General features: G+C 45.8%; 1 protein-coding gene across 1 annotated transcript in view; it reads right to left on the reverse strand.

The window, feature by feature from the left end:
• LOC146205708 (uncharacterized) overlaps positions 1-16,496 on the reverse strand; it is a gene marked incomplete at its 5' end in the record, with an annotated part of 70,171 nt that overhangs the window by 862 nt on the left and 52,813 nt on the right. The window contains 3 exons of the mRNA XM_084590367.1: positions 2,162-2,279; positions 6,773-6,829; positions 8,739-8,879. Coding sequence (XP_084446493.1) covers positions 2,162-2,279; positions 6,773-6,829; positions 8,739-8,879 — 316 coding nt within the window. The remainder of the gene's footprint in view (positions 1-2,161; positions 2,280-6,772; positions 6,830-8,738; positions 8,880-16,496) is intronic.

The raw sequence follows: 16,496 nt of genomic DNA on the forward strand, positions 1-16,496 counted from the left end.
GAGCCCACTTATAATGAACCAAACAGCCATGCAGGTTGCATTGGTTGTATCAGAAGTTCGTATTAAGTGGAATTGCCTTATAATAGCCCCCCAAAAAATAGAAGAGATTTTTTTTTACATACATAGTCCATAGTGCACTTCCGTCTTTCGATGCAGATATTATCAAATCATTTTAGGGACACTAATGGTGGATTCCAATCGCAGGACTGGAGCGCTTCCAGAGGAACTTTTTCTGCTCTTTTCAGAGCAGTTGTATTCCAAACGCAGATCCAGAACACGGGTCGCGTCTTTCAAACTGAGATGGGGAGCAATTGCCGAGCCAAGGTCACTTCTTCAAGCAGTCAAAACTGCTCCCCCGATATCGGCGGAGCTGGCCGGAAGTTTTCGTGACGTATTCCTTCAGCGGCGCTCTCGATTTCCGCCCGCTTGTAGTCTAAGTCGCGCAGGCTTCATCCTCTGTGCTTTTTAGCAGACAATCAGTACTTGCCGCCGCTTTGGATGCAAATTCTCGTCACGAACTAGTGCTCTCTCTTGGGGACAGGAGATTGGAGAGCAGCCTCATCTCAAAGAGTGACTGCAAAACTGTCTTTATGTGCTTCAATTTTGTAAACTCCAAGCCATTCAATTACTGGTAGCCTTCGGGCAGCTGAAAACGGCGCAATGCGTCTGTTTTATTCGAAAAAGTGCTAAAGAACTGTTGCCGTGTGCACCCGCATCTGGCTGAGCGACCTTGAACGAAACGATCGCGTGGACGATGTTAACATCTGGAGAACCAACGGGAACAACTTAGATCTGTTACAGGTTTGAAAACAGACGATACGGCAGGTACATGAAGTGCAGACAAGCCCAAGGAATGACAGGTTTTTCCTCAGTCAGTTTGTGAGCGCTACCTACTTGCTCCGGCCGGAGCACGAGTCTTCTAAAGGCAGAGTCTGAACGCATGCTCTCCACTGGATTCGGTCGCTCTGTTGCGGAGTGTGTGGAACGCTCTTGCTCTGTGATTGGAATTCACCATATATACAGGTAGTAAGTAAGGGGCGGGAGTGTATTAAGGAAGCTGGCATACTCTCTTTGGTATCACGCTGGCAAGAAGTAAACATGTATTATAGTGCCACCTCATTCATTGTAAGTGGTGCAGCCATGGTTGTTCATTTTATCTGAAATGCAGCGTCACTGCTCTAACAAATATTTTCAAGATAGCTTCACACTCTTTTGTAATAAGGAAAAATTCATTATAACTGCACTGTTATGAGTGGGCTTACTGTATTCGTATTTTGATATATAAAAGATTTCAGCAAATCATCTTATCTGTGACCTACAAGCAAGAATACATTACACCTATCGCTAGTGATGCTCTTCTTGCAGCAACTTGCTGCCCACCTCCTAACTTCACATTGGTAGGCCTAACCTGATTCACATTGAAGCTGCAGCTGATGGTTCTTAGGATCTAGCCACTGCCTGTCATTAGGTTCTACGTCAACACTACGAAGCGCTCAAAATCGCAAAGGACCGCAACCGCAATAAACATTTGTTGAAAGTGCGCTATTGTCTTGTCCCCTCCTCTTCCTTTGTGATTTTGAGCGCTTCGCAGTGTTGACGATGAACCAACACGCCCAATCATTTTCCCTTCTGATTAGGTTCTAGTATGCTACAATTGGAATAATCGCTCATTAAAATTAACAGCTGGGCTCTGCAATGCCAGCGAAGTGAGCAAAGCATGCCAGCCGAGGCCTGCCACTAGGCTTTAGTTAGGTTGGCTTCTCTAAATGACAGCAATGTGGCATGAAAGGAGAGTACAAGATATCATAGGGTGACCGCGGACACACCCCACCACCTTTCACAGCGCTAGTGCTGCCAGCGCCGAAGGTCTCTCAGCCGGTCTTTGTGATGCTAGAACAGTGCGCGGTTAGAAGGGTCACTTGCTGGGGTATGGCATGCAGTCCGAAATATCAAGTTGCCAGCGAAGTGATAATTCATTATATTCTGTGTGACATTCATACTTTAGCACCGGATTTTCAAGGGGATCATTTGTGTTTGATATAGCCAATAATTTTAACTAAGATTTTAGTCTATCTGGGCTTCACTTGTACGTTTTTGCTCATGAAAATCCACCAGATAAAAATATGCAAGTGGCTATAGCCGTGAATGCCCTTTCACTCACTTGTGCATGGTGGGTCGCTGATGCATGGTCCAGAGGTGCGAAGGCATTCTCTCTCATTTTGCGTTGGCAGCAGTAGCACAGCAGGAACAGTAGAAATGTGCTTCCACCAAACATGGCCCTGCATCATACGTGAATGTCAAGCCGTTCTGTTAGGGCAAGTAATACACATCAATGTTATCGGGACAGGTGGTTTTAGCACTAGTCATAACAGAAGGTGCAGATTCAGCAGGCAAATCATGAAATTTGGGTTACCATCATGGCTGTTGCTCCTGTAGCGCATAAATAAGTTTTAAACTCTCCACGGCCACTGCTGAATCAGTTTATTCATTCACTTTACCCATTAAACCCCTCACAGAGGTATAAGGGGTGAGGGTTTAATGGACAATACATGGCAACCAAATTGAGATCAATAAAACGAACGAGACTAAATGCGTAAAACATGTATGCCAAAAAAAAAAAGATGACATCACTGGATTCCCCCGTCACTGCAAATGAGGTCTTGAAATTCTGTGTTCATTTTTGTGAAAATGTCTGGTTGCAACTGTACCATGGCAAGTGAATGAGTTTGCATTATGTGGTAGGCTGCAAGTTTTTTTTTTTTTTTTTTTTTAAGATAACCTTATGGAAGAAGAATATGGCAAGAAACAGTCTCAAAATGACACCTGAAGAAGTTTATGGAGAAGTGGTAATTAAGCACAATTACAAGTGTATGATCAGTTTTTTTTTAAATTCGGCACGTCCTTTTAAAGCTGCTACATTGTTAAAGCAGGCAGTTGGAAGAACAATTGAGCACAGCATTGTAAGGATGTGATGTTAATTGGGTAGACTAAGTCACGGTCTCAAATACCTGTGGCATATTTAAACTTTAGGCCAGATTAGTGTGGTTTGACAGTTGTATGGGTGCATGTTTAAAGTAGTTTAGAAAAAAAGCGCATGGTTAGCGGGTGCTAAAGCAGTGCGGTCACAGTAGAACCCCACTACAGTAAGCTCAGATACAGTAACAACTTTGATATTTTAAAGTGAAACTGAAGCCCCAGTTGATCTTCCATAGACGACTGTATATTTTTCCCCTCTTATAATAAAGGCATTTTGGGTAAAAATTGGTTATAGTAAAGTGCATCTCTGTGCATTACCTATGATCTCTGTGAATTTTTTATTTTTTTTACCGGCAGGCTTAACAGCACTCTCAGGAAGCAAGCTTTAGGTAGGCCTTGGCGCTGCGAGGGAAAGCATGCAACGCGTAGGGGATAAAAAAAAAAAAAAAAAACTGACGATGCGCCCACATATAGTTCAAAGTTCATTGCATGATTTTATTAATAGAAGTAGTGAGAGTCTGACTAATCAGTAAAATAAATCAGCCAGGGTGAACAAAATGAGTTTGCTACATCGATGTCTGATTGAAGAAAGCCATTGTTACTAGAAATCTTGTGGGGTATATTCACGAGTAAATAATTGAACCCGAGTCTCTACATAAGCTGCATAGATCATTAGTATAGATTGTAAAAACTATCGGAACAACCAGACCAAGCAAAGTGTACCTTAGGATACAAAAGTGACAAGGTGAATAGAAGAGTGTTTTAGAATTGCAGTGAGGTTAATTATAGACTAGAGAAAATCCCCAATTCACTCTAGAGTGACAGAAGGAATATAACTCTGTTTTTATAAAAGCTTGTGTAAGGAGCTCGGTTACGGTGGCTAGATGAGTAGGTGTGCCATGTGGAGTAGTTCACTGCTTCGCTTGATTATATATAGCTTGATGATTACAAAATGGGCGCTGTGACCACTCCCCTATCGCTGCAATGCATGTTGTCTGCTACTTGGCTGCTCTCATAATAAGCTTGTAAATTCTTACATACACGTTGCTTTTAACCGAAGTAAAGTTTATTAGCCACTAATTACTGAAATTTACACACTGTGATTGGTAGTTGTAGTAGTAGTATGTGGTTATTTTATTGTATATCCAAAAGGAAGGAAAAAGTGTTTGCCAGCCCCGGTATCTGTTGTCTGAAGCACCTGAACTGTGGCGGCAGAAATACAGGGATAGTGAGGAAGCGATAGAAAGGACAGGGTAGGTAAAAATAAAGGTAAATATATGCACTATGGCACAATGTACAGTAGTTTGCTAGAGGCCCGCCCGCAAATGTCTTAGGTCATTGAGCACTTTGCACATGCACAGCTCAGTGCAGAAGCACAAAGGTCCATGTAAAGAGGTACGATCCGCACGCATGCTGTGTCCATGTCGCCGTTACAATGCACGCAGGCGGCAGACTACAAAATTGATGGCCAACGTGGGGCGATCGGCCATTATCATCCAAGATAGCACACGCGGAGCATTTGGTCACAGCGTGCACTATCTGGCAAGGTGAAACAGGCGGGACATCAAGCCCGCCTGTTCGAATTGACACAGGCTCACATGTTTTCGCGCGCAGACGTGCACACTGCCTGGCGGCCACAGCAGCACAGCTACGCTGTCCGGGATTACCCCCTGCGCTCTGTAAGCTGCTAGCAACTCCCGGCGTGGTTCGACTAGCGCGGTGCAGTGCAGTAGAAGATGTCAGTTTTGAGAACAGAAAGTGAAAACGACGCTTTCATATCATCTGCTAACGCGTTGATGCACGGTCAGCTGCGCTGAGAATAGCGGTACTTCTTGTTATTTTTTGTTTGATGGCAGTCAGGTTCATGTGAAATGGATTTTGGAGACAGTTCAGTGTAAAGACAAGCTTTAGATGATTCCGGACAGTATAACAGCTCCTAAACTAGCGAAAACTACTAGGGATATCGCTTAATTGCTTTGCGCCGAACTGCAAGTACAGCAATACATGCACTGGTCTTCCTTGAGTACTTGACTCTAAATGGGATTCAGATATACCTTATGATGGCGAGACTGTCTCAAGATGTTTTGGACAGGTTGTTTGGAGTCCAGCATCACATGTTTTGACAGCAAATGATCATATGACGCCCATCCAGTGCCTATCAACGCGGTGGAATTAATGAATGTGGCAAAGACTCCCAGGTCTGGCAACATGCCTACTGACAACATGCACTTTACTCTGTCGGCAACGTAAAGAAGCACGTGTTGAGATGGCAGAGGCAGGTGGATGGCCTAATGGAAGTTGGGAACCTATAAGCAGCGCACTAAGTATTGAGTGCAATATGAATTCGACCAGTACCATGGCAGCAGAAAAGAGTGACATGAAGCTCATTTTCTACGTTGATGGTTACGTCGACAAGAAGTCCGTCAGTAAAACAAAATCTGCAACTTTCTCAGATATTGACTCCGTTGGGCCAATCCCTTCCCTACGAGTCATCGTGCACTGAAAACCCAAGTGAATATCTGAGGGTCTGCATTTCCATCTGACACTCTCAGAAATGCGCTCTTTCAAGCTTCACTGCGAATGTGGTGCAAAAAGAAAATTGTTTCTTCTTTTCTGCAGCTGAAATCTCCAGGCCTAGCAAGATAGCATCATAAAGTTTTGTGCCAACGTAAGCCTCGCCCACTCCTTATCAAGGAAAAAAGAATTTAACCTGGCTGCCAAGAGCACAAAATGCTACTCACAAAAAAGACAGGTGTTTTAAAGCTGGAGTGAAGTGAATAATTTCCTTTTTTTTTTTTTGCTTTTATAACTTTTTGCGATTAGTTCTTTTAGTGCACAAAATACATCATACTGCTCAACGAGTCTGCAACTTTAACCTTGAGATATCTAACCAGCAATCGACTGCACTAGCATGCCTAAAGGGCCTTGTTCCCCTGGATGGAAAGTCAACTGTGCATTTTGGCATCCTCGCATGCTGCACATGCCAGTGTGCTAAAAGCTAATAATCGGTGACAGTCATTGTCTGCTAGTTCATATCTGCTCACAGCTATCGTGCTGTAACTGCAGGTTTGTTACCTTAAAGCTTGTGTTTTTCTTTCATTAGAGTGAGCAGTCACTACAGTTTTATGGTTACAAAAAAAAAATTGTTTAATGGAAATCTGTGACAAAAAGCTCTGCTAGGCACACTCAAGGTGGACTGGTAAAATAAAATCTGAATGTATGAGTTTTTTACATGTCTGTAATGCACATAATGTGTCTCTGAATTTGCAATTTCTGAAGTCCTTTGTTTTTTTTTCATATTCATTGAATAGTTTAGTATTACCTTCTTATTTGCCAGTAAGTTCCGTAAAGTATGCAATTCCTCTGAGGTATGCTGTAATGCAAAGTGACTGCTCATTGCTGGTGTTACAACTAAGGCATCAGTATTTATAATATTGTTGTAGTTCTGTTTACAGTTTAATAGACAACATTGTGATACTGTAGCCACAGGCTGCTCCTTTCGGATGCATGCTAAAGTGTCCCATGGACAGAACTGCTTTGGTTTTGTTTAGTTTTGGAGAGTTTAACATCCTAAAAAAACATCACTTAAGCTGGATTCCATAGTGGAGGACTGCAGAAATTTCCACCTCTTGGGGTTCTTTCACATACACTGGCATGGCACAATACATACGCGCTTTGCGTCTCGCCTCCATTGAAATGTGGCTGCCACAGCCGGGATCAAACGGCTGAATCAGCAGTCTAGCCTTCCCACTTAACCACTGTAGCAGAGTGCAATAAAAATCCATGTGTTACTTACATGAACATGATGACTGATAATGTGTTGTTTTGCTCCATTATGGTTGCCAAGGTTTGACTGAAACAGAAGAAAGAGGTGCACATTAGCCATCACTTCTTGGCAGTAACATGTCGCTGATCATTTTTGTAGTTTTAATGCTTTTATCATGCTGACCACAGCTACTTTCCTGCTTTGTCATTCTCTGCGGATGCCTGCCTACCTACTATTTTTTTTTATTTTTCTGTTATATGGCAAACGGGCAGATGTGAGCTCTGCACAATGTATTGCAAAAACCTGTTCTCGGCAACGCACAACATTGTGCTATCACAATCCTTTCATATATTATTCAGAAGAGCAGAGAGATGGAAGAAGGGTTTCAATCATCTGTTATTTACTGGTGACCAATGAGGTTGTTGAGGTGGCTTGCAGGAACAGCTTGACATCATCGGCATGTTAATGCATTTGAGGAAGTTTTAAATTCTTCAGAATATTAGCTGTCTGATTTGTTGCTGTGCTTTTGCATACTACTATAAATTTGATTTTCACAGCATTGTTCAGCACTTGGGAATGAATTTTCATATGTATATATGCTTGTCAAGTTAAAAAGGGGCTGCTTCAGCATTATATATAGTACTAGCTAGCTAACCATAAAGACAACATTTCAATAGTGTTTCACTTGATACCAAGTGGAGAGGACTTTCTTTGGCATATTCAGCTTATTGCACAGTCTTTAGCAAGCATCTCAATGCCATTGCACATAATCTTTGTTCAGCAGCTGGGCTCCCAAAGCCAGTTATGAAACTACTGTCCTTGCTTTTAACTTCATTTGCAAAATGCTTTAATTCTGTTTATCTCTGGTTTATTCAAAACATTACAGAACTGAATACAGATGTTAGTTCTAAAGGAAACGGATCTAAAGCCGGACTGTACAAGGAAGTTCATATTCAAAAATGACTCACTTTAGACAATTATTAAGTATATTACTACAAAGAAACGAATTCTGAACTGAGCTGGTGCTAACCTTTTCCAACATAAAAAGACTATGTAATTGTGTGGCACTCACGTTGACGTTTAAGGGGAAGATGTGAGCTTCCCTTGCTCATGCATTCTGGATGGCTTGTAATGTGTCCTTGGGAATTAAGCACCTTTAAGTGCTATTTGAATATGCAGCCGAGATGTATGCTAGATGTACTCCTGTTGCATGTTGTAGCATAGCATCATTTATGTATCATGGAGCTATCATGAGCGTATATGTATCATGAAATTCTGCAAGCCAGCTCTAATAGCCGGCTTCCCATCTGGTAGTGGTAGAGTTTCATCAAACAGCAAGTGCTTGCCACTTTCCCCTTACTTAACTAGCCACACAGAGAGAGAAAACTTTATCGTCGGGAGTAGTCTTACTGGGTCTTAGTGGAAGAGCCAAGTGGCCGTTAGCTGGTGGCTTGCGGCGCCCAACTATGTTCCTCAAGCTGGGGGGGGGGGGAGGGGGGGTGTTCCCCTCCCCCTGAAGTCAGAAATTTTGTTAGAAAATCGACTGAATCCCTTCCTTTTTTTAATGCAAAAGTTAATACATGGTCTCAATGGCTCCGCCTCCTCCAGGAGCAACCTGTAAATCTGCTCTTGCCGAGGAAACCTGAAATTAATGCTTCAAGTAGAACAGATGCTGGGGTGGCAGCTTGCGCACCTGGCAGCTGAATGTCCCAACAGATTACTTACTTGAGGCGCGGCAACAGGTTTTTGCGCCACACGTAATGACCTCGTGCTTCATGACGTAAATTGTCGGTCGAACTTTGCTCTGACGTACAGCGCCAATGTACATTACAGCGCCGATGTACAGCGCTCAAAACGTAAGCGACGAGAGAACAGAAAGTGCCTTTCTCACTGTCTATTGTGCGCATGTTTGCAAGGAGTGCAATATGGAGTGATGCTTGTGCAACTGTCGCGCGCGAGACCATACACTAAAGGGCGTTACGAGGGACGCACATACTGTGACCAGCTGGCACGGGGAGCAGTCTCTGCAGCGCGTGTCAGTAGCAGCAGCAGCGCCGGCTCGGTGGCTCCAGCCAAGTGTCCCCGCGTGTCCGCCTCATGCTGCCAGTGGATGCCAGCGCTCGACCAGGTGCCCGCTCTGCAGTTTAAGGAAACGGTATCTTCAGCCTGGGCTGGCTGGCGACGGAGGGAGCACGCGCTAGAGCCATCGTCACAGTCTTTTCGTCTCGTCAAAGGAGAGGGGGGCAAACACCTTTTACAACTTCTCGGCGCGCTTTACGAGTGCTTATCATGACCTCCTGGCACGTGAGAAAAGGCGACAGAAACGTGAGCTGCAGGAATCGGTGATAAACAGGCCGGCAAGGTACCCGGCTCGCGACAGCTGTCGCCGGGTATTGCGAACTGGAAGAAACGCCTACTAACCGTTTGGGTGCTTTGAGTTTTTGCACCATCCCCGTTTCGAAGCTTGGAGCCTTGTGCCGGAGCACATGCATGTTATCGACGAGGCGCCGAAAGGCACATCTTTGGAGGGGCGTTTCGAAAGAGGATGGCTAAAACTTTGCCAGACGAACCACCTCGGTGGTGATCACTGTTACAGTGAACGCAGGAACACCTGGTTTTTGTGGGCTTTAAGTGTGCCTCGATGCATGCGACCCCCTCCGCCGCTCCGTTGAGGGTGGGGAAAAGGTCGGTGCCGCCTGTACCCTACCCGTCGATTCCAATTTTTATCGGCCGCAAGACAAGGAAGACATGCTGGGGTGTTTCGTGCCTACCTGCACAAATCGCTACCGGAATGGTTGAAGAAGGCTGTGATACAGAGAAGGCTCCTGTGGATTATGGGAGTTAAAGGTGACAAGTGGCAGTCGACCAACAGTTCGCGCCTATGTATTGTATTTCGTTTCTTTGCTGTTTTGCCCCATATAGTTACGTGCATACCTTTAAATTAAAACCCAACGTGTGTCCTAAAAACGGCGTTAGCGATTTCGTAAGCATTAATTTCCACTTCATGCATGATATACCGCGGGTACGATCGTTTATGCCAGCATACATACGGAATCGTGTGTCGTGCTTAAAATTCTTAGCCAACGTATAGCTCAGGACGCCCAGTTGGGGACATGATTCACATATTTAGTGTGAAGTTGCAAGGAAGAACCTTGCTCTGAACAAGCACATGAAATACAAGCGTACGTTGTAGTCTCACCCGGACCTTTATGCTAACCCTCTTCCGCTCGTAATCTGTTTCAGATTAAAATGGATGTGAAAGCAAACCAATCAGTGTCGTTACTTAGCAACTTTTAGCAGAAGTTCTGAAGAAAATGGGTAATTGCGCCAAGGCTAGCAACAAATTAATCAAGTCCAAGATATCACAAATACTCACAAAATCACAAGATATCACAAGTACTTGAAAGTCGCAGATACTCATCTATAGTATCGTTCGTGTGTGCACTCCCGATGAATAACTGCGACAAAATAAGCAGCCATAGAGGTCCATGACTTCGTAAGGGTATGAAATTTTATTTGCCTCATCTGCCTTCTGTTTTGTTGATACGTTTCGCTCTGAGAGCAAAGTGCGCAGACATACTGTTTGAGATTTCATATAAATCAATTACCAAGTTTGAAAAAGAAAGCTCATCTTTACTTGCCGTGTATATATATATATATATATATATATATATATATATATATATATATATATATATATATATATATATATATATATATATATATACTGCAAGTAACGACGTGGTTTGTTTTTCAAATTTGCCAGTTTTAATTGTTTTATATGAAACCTCGATCAAACAGTATGTCTGCGCACTGCGTTGCAAAAATTCAGAACTGATAATTTATGCTTTGCAGGAAAAAACATTGACGTGTATAGAAACGCAACGAGTGTTGAAATATACCTAATATTGCCACACTTTCTTATCCACACGCTTTTCACAAAAATAAATATATCCTAGAGAAAGATGCCTGAGATATCACAATGAAATTTTGATAAGACTAATCATTTTAACTAAGCTGTAACACAGGTGCAGAGAAAACATTAACTGTGGAATTAATTATGCGCCATTGTTGGATCGCTGCCTCCTGTGGGCACAACGGATTAGCGCGGGAAGTCGGGGAAAGTATGGGGCTACCAGCCTAGCTCTTCTTTGTTCTCGTAGCATGAGTGGACGCAGGTGCTGCGCAGACAGGAGGGCGTCGCGAGGCACCTGGCGAAGCACGCAAAGCCATTTAGGATGACACACGTTACGAGCTGAGTGACAGTCAGTGACGTGGTGAACACCAGCTTGCACGCGCCGTCTCAACCCCGCAGTCGCAGGTGATACACACATTCACGCGGGCACCCGATGGAATGCGGTGGCGAGCGCCTAACAATAGCACTGCACTCGTGACGACAGGCAAGCCGTGGCAGGACCGCTGACAGCTCTTTTCTCCCCCCCCCCCCCCTTTTTTTTTGTACACCAGGTTGAGCACGCTGTCTCGACCTCGCAGTCGCAGGTGAGACGCTCGTTCACGCAAGCGCCCGATGGAATGCGGTGGCGAGCACTAACAAATGCGATTCACTCGTGACGACAGCCGAGCTGTGCCAGAACCACTGACCACTCTTTTCTTTTTCCTTTTTTTTTGTAGCAACGGTACTCATTGACATGAACGTTGCAACAGCTAGGTTTACCGATTTACCACGGAATGTAGGAAGGACGAGACCCTAGGAATTTTGATTTTCTTTTTTTTTCAGTAAGAGAAGGGGAGCTGAATGTCGGAACCAACCAATCAGGTTGATGTTTGTGGTGATTGGACGTTATGGAAATTAGGGCTGGATCTCAGAGGGTAAAACCGAGCCCGAGGGCCCAGTCCAGCGTTCTGCGATAGGTTTAGATGCTCTGCATCTTCGGCTATGTCGAGGTGGGAATATTTCCCTGTTAGCCAGTTCCACCTTGTATCTCTGTTGTACATGTAAATATTTACTGTGTATATAAATATTCAGTTATTCTTCGCGCAACCTCCTGTACTCAAGTCTTCACAACATACAGTCTCCGACTGTGCGCCTCTGGCGCAAAGAATCTCCGCTGCAGCACGTATACCGTCTCTTACGGCGCACCCCGGGTGCAAAGGAACATTACTGGCGCAGTCTGATATGATTGTCTCTACTGGCCAAGTAGAAGACAAGGAAGGCAGCGGAAGTAGGAGTGAAGACTACAGCAAGTCAAGGCATCGACTACCTGGATGGACCAGGTGCAGGCAGAAGAAGCAGCAGCAAAGGAAACCAGGAGAGGTAGCAGCAAGGACCAGAAGAACGGACCAGAGACGCGGGACTGCAGCCGGTTAGGAAGCGCAGCGCGTCTGTCAGCAACTGGACTACGCAAGTAGGCAGCAACGCACCCAAGGCCCGAGGCGAGCGGCAGCGCATCGCAGGCTCCACTGAAGGTGGCGGCGGACATCGACACTGGAGAGCGTGCAAAGGGGATCAACACATCGAAACCGTGATTTTTTCCTGGTCCCATTGTTCGTGCCTCTGTCTGCATTCGAGCCGGTAGGGCAGTTTTAAGGGTGCGTGGGCCCGCATGGATGTTCTCATTTGAAACCTCGGTAGAGGAAATGAACTAGAAATGGATAAAAGACTAATTTTGGAACAGGCGCGGTTAAAGGAGCTGCAGGCAGAATCGCAGTCTAAATTGAGCGCTCATTTTTGGGGGCAGTATGCTCGATTTGGACCGCGCGATTGAAACTGCAATAGCGGAGCGCCATGAAGCTGATCAGAAGATCGCTATGGCAACACGGGGGATGAGGGCAGTGGGCGCATAGAGCCACTATAGTTACACCACCAGAGCCGGAAAACAATTGCTTATTAAGCAGTGAAGTAACGGTGGACAACCAGTCGGTTAACAGTAGCATCTGTTTGTCGGGCAAAGCTACAGAACGGACTTGAAGCGAGGCTAGGCTTCCGGCAGGGCGCTAAAACAGTGCAGCTTTACCGCCGCTCCGGGAGGCCAGCAACGAAAACGAGCAGCCCAGCTTTGATTGCCCAAGAGTAATCGAGACAATCGATTGCAAAGTGTCTGATGACAGACAGCTGTCAATTATTGACTTGCTCCTTGAGTGAGGATGTCATTATGGCTTCCCCAGCGTCAAAAGATCGAAAGGAAAGCGGCCAGGCATCGGCAAAAAGCGAGTCAGGTTCCTATGAAACGGATTCTGCGGTGCCGCAAAAGCAGCCTCAGGCAAGCTCCGAGAAGGAGCGGTTCGGACAGCGAGAACCTAGTACGGAGAACCGACGCGACCTTGTGGAGCTAGCGAGAGGTGGAAATACCTCGCAGTTGCAACGGCACACTGCGCCTAGCATATTGCATGAAGTGCCCTGTACTACTGTTTTTAGCAGGAGCTCCCCTTTCGAGGCTACGAATGGAGACCGTCAGTAGGACAGAATGTAGAGAGCGCCGTGCAATTTTCATACGCACCCTACGAAAGCCTGACTGCGTCGTCCGAGGATAAATCATTGTCGCTAGACAGTATTGAGTCAGGAGACAGGACGGCAGCTCCTGAAGTCTCAATGTTCGGTGTAACCACGGAGCCGACAAACGCCTGTCAGGCGGGGCACGGCGTTCAGATTGTTTGTGGCGAAGGGAATGAGGCGAAATGTTCCCAGTGAGGTAAAGTGTCAGTGGACAGGTGGATGGCTCACGCATTGCAGGCACGCGTGAGGTACCGTATTGTTCAGTATGCCAGACTCAGCGTCGCACGGGTTTGGTTAACTCGTGCAAAGGAAGTGAGCAGGGCAAGGTACAAGACGCACTGCCGCGGCGTAACGGGCAGAGCGTACCCTCGGGAGCATCACATGTTGAGTGTTTAGGCCCTTGTGATATCCAGGAGGTATTCGACCCCGGGGAACACCAGCGGTTGAGTTTTCACTCTGTTGTGACTGTGGCCCAAGACAATCGCACGCCGGCTCGAGCGCACACAGCGGCAGGGGGTGCGACCGGGGAGACTCAGGTTGGCGTACACGGACGAAACACTGTCGCTAATGAGTGCTGCAGCCTTGCAAGTGTGCGTGTATGTGTGGGTGTTCGCGAGGATAATCAGGGTGTGCGCGAACCCGAGAACTGATGCCTACGCATGAACTTGAACTTTGTGTGAGGCGCAACTTGTGCACGCAAACTTTGTGTTTGTGTGAGTGATCACTCTTGATTTTTGCTTTCTGTGTTGCTTTTTATGCCTGTGTGCATGGTGTTTTGTTTGTTGTTGTGGTGCCCCTGCAATATCTGGTTATTGTTCGCCCGGATGCAGTGTTGCGGTCGCATTCGACCAGTAGTGCATACATCTGAAGAGGCGCTAGGCTTCATCGGTTCCTTGAATGAATGAATTCTAAACGGCGTCATTGGGCCCCATGTAGAATCTTAGAAGGGGCGTGTAAGGGACCGATGGGCACTACGGATTAGTGCGGGAAGTCAGGGAAAGTATGTGGCTACCAGCCCAGCTTCTTTGTTCTCGTAGCATGAGTGGACGCAGGTGGTGCGCAGACAGGAGGGCGTCGCGAGGCACCTGGCGAAGCACGCAAAGCCATTTAGGATGACACACGTTACGAGCTGAGTGACAGCCAGTGACGTGGTGAACACCAGCTTGCACGCGCAGTTTCAATCCCGCAGTCGCAGGTGATACACACATTCACGCGGTCACCCGATGGAATGCGGTGGCGAGCGCCTAGCAATAGCGCTGCACTCGTGACGACAGGTGAGCCGTGGCAGGACCGCTGACTGCTCTTTTGTTTTTCCTTTTTTTTTTTTGTACACCGGATTGAGCGCGCTGTCTCGACCTCGCAGTCGCAGGTGAGACGTTCGTTCACGCAAGCGCCCGATGAAATGTGCTGGCGAGCACTAACAAAAGCGGTTCGCTCGTGACGACAGCCGAGCTGTGTCAGAACCACTGACCACTCTTTTCTTTTTCCTTTTTTTTGTAGCAACGGTACTCATTGACACGAACGTTTGCAACGGCCACGTGAACGGCCAGGTGTACCGCGGAATGTAGGAAGGACGTGACCCTAGGAAGTTTGCTTTTCCTTTTCTTTTTTTTTTTTTTTTTTTTCAGTAAGATAGAGGGTTTAGTTCTTTTAAAGTTCAAGGGGGAGCTGGACGTCGGAACCAACCAATCAGGTTGATGTTTGTGGTGATTGGACGTTGTGGAAATTAGGGCTGGACCTCAGGGGGTAAAACCGAGCCCGAGGGCCCAGTGCGGCGTTCTGGGCTAGGTTTAGATGCTCTGCATCTTCGGCTATGCCGAGTTGGGAATTTTCCCTGTTAGCCAATTTCACCTTGTATCTCTGTTGTACATGTAAATAAATACTGTGTATATAAATATTCAGTTATTCTTCTCTCAAGCTCCTGCACTCAAGTCTTCGCTACATACCGTCTCCGACGGGGGCGCCTCTGGCTCAAGGAACCTCCGCTGCTACTTGTATACCGTCTCTGACGGCGCACCCCCTGGTGCAAAAGAATTTTACTCCTTCGAAGCACCGAACATAAAAAAAACATCTTAACATTTCTAGGCAATTGCAGTAACGTTATACTTTAGAATGCGACTTTATTTTAATTTCAAGACTGCAACGTTAAAGGTTACATTCATGTTCAAACTAAACATTTATCTAATATTGTGTTCTAGATGCAGTTATACAAGTACGCACACAAACGCGCCTTGCGAGTTTCTGTGAAATCGCTGAAATTGCACCCACAAGCCGCGATTATTTAAAATTGTAGTATTTATTTCACGTAATTCTGCGCGGACGGTTGACTGCTTTAATCTGAGACGCTGGCCGCGTAGGTAGAAGAGTGCGTGACGTCACACGTCTCGTAGCGATCTGCTACCGCTGTACTGCGGTGGAATCGCTTCGGCTATTGCGCCTGCGGGTTCCGATTTGGCGGCCGACTGAAGCAGAAATCAACTGTACCATATTTGAACTTAGTAATTGTTACGCTTATAGTGTACCGGTAAAAGAATTAGACTCCTTACGATCAGCAATGTTTGTTTTTTTCCCCTTAAGCATCGTCTGCATCAGCTTTGATGTCAACCCTATCCCCAAAGGTGCCAAGCGGCGCAAGACGCGAGTCCTGACACGCCGATCTGTTCCTATGAAATATGGAGAGTACGCGCGCACTCCCACGGAGCGGCATGTAGAGGCGCGATTCACTTTTCAACGTCTGGCGCGAAGTGACGCTCACGAGCGCGTGCACCTCGTGAGAAGTTGCACTCGCGTCGAGCTGCTAGTATCCTGGCGGGACGTGCATCACAGTAGGAAGCGCGCCGCTAAATTGGGCACACTGTGTGCACGTTTCTGGGCTACTGAGAAGCTCATCTGTTGTCATATTTTATATATCGAATTATCGATATATCAAACTATTTCGCGATCCTTTGAGTTCGACATACCCGCGGGACCGACTGTATAGGGTATACCAGCTGATTGTAACCAAGGTTTTAAAGCAGCATACCAGTCCAATGAAGATCCAGGTGCTGCAAACTGCGTGGCCTAGCCTGCACTACTTTTCCTCAAACTTCATTTCATTAATAAATACTAATTAGCCAAATTTTTAATCAATGGCTTCAGGAACAAGGTGTCAATACAAATGTTTTTAGATCGTCTTGAAAAACACTTGGCTGAAATGTTTGCTCGAAGTGACCGTTTACATTAGGAGGTTTTTTTTTTTTTTTTTTTTTTTTTTTTTTTTTTTTAACCAGTAACTCGCGAATAATAAATGTTACAGTCGAT

The sequence above is a fragment of the Amblyomma maculatum genome, chromosome 1, assembly GCF_055883805.1.
Source record: "Amblyomma maculatum isolate TAMU_Amacu chromosome 1, ASM5588380v1, whole genome shotgun sequence".
Taxonomy (NCBI): domain Eukaryota; kingdom Metazoa; phylum Arthropoda; class Arachnida; order Ixodida; family Ixodidae; genus Amblyomma; species Amblyomma maculatum.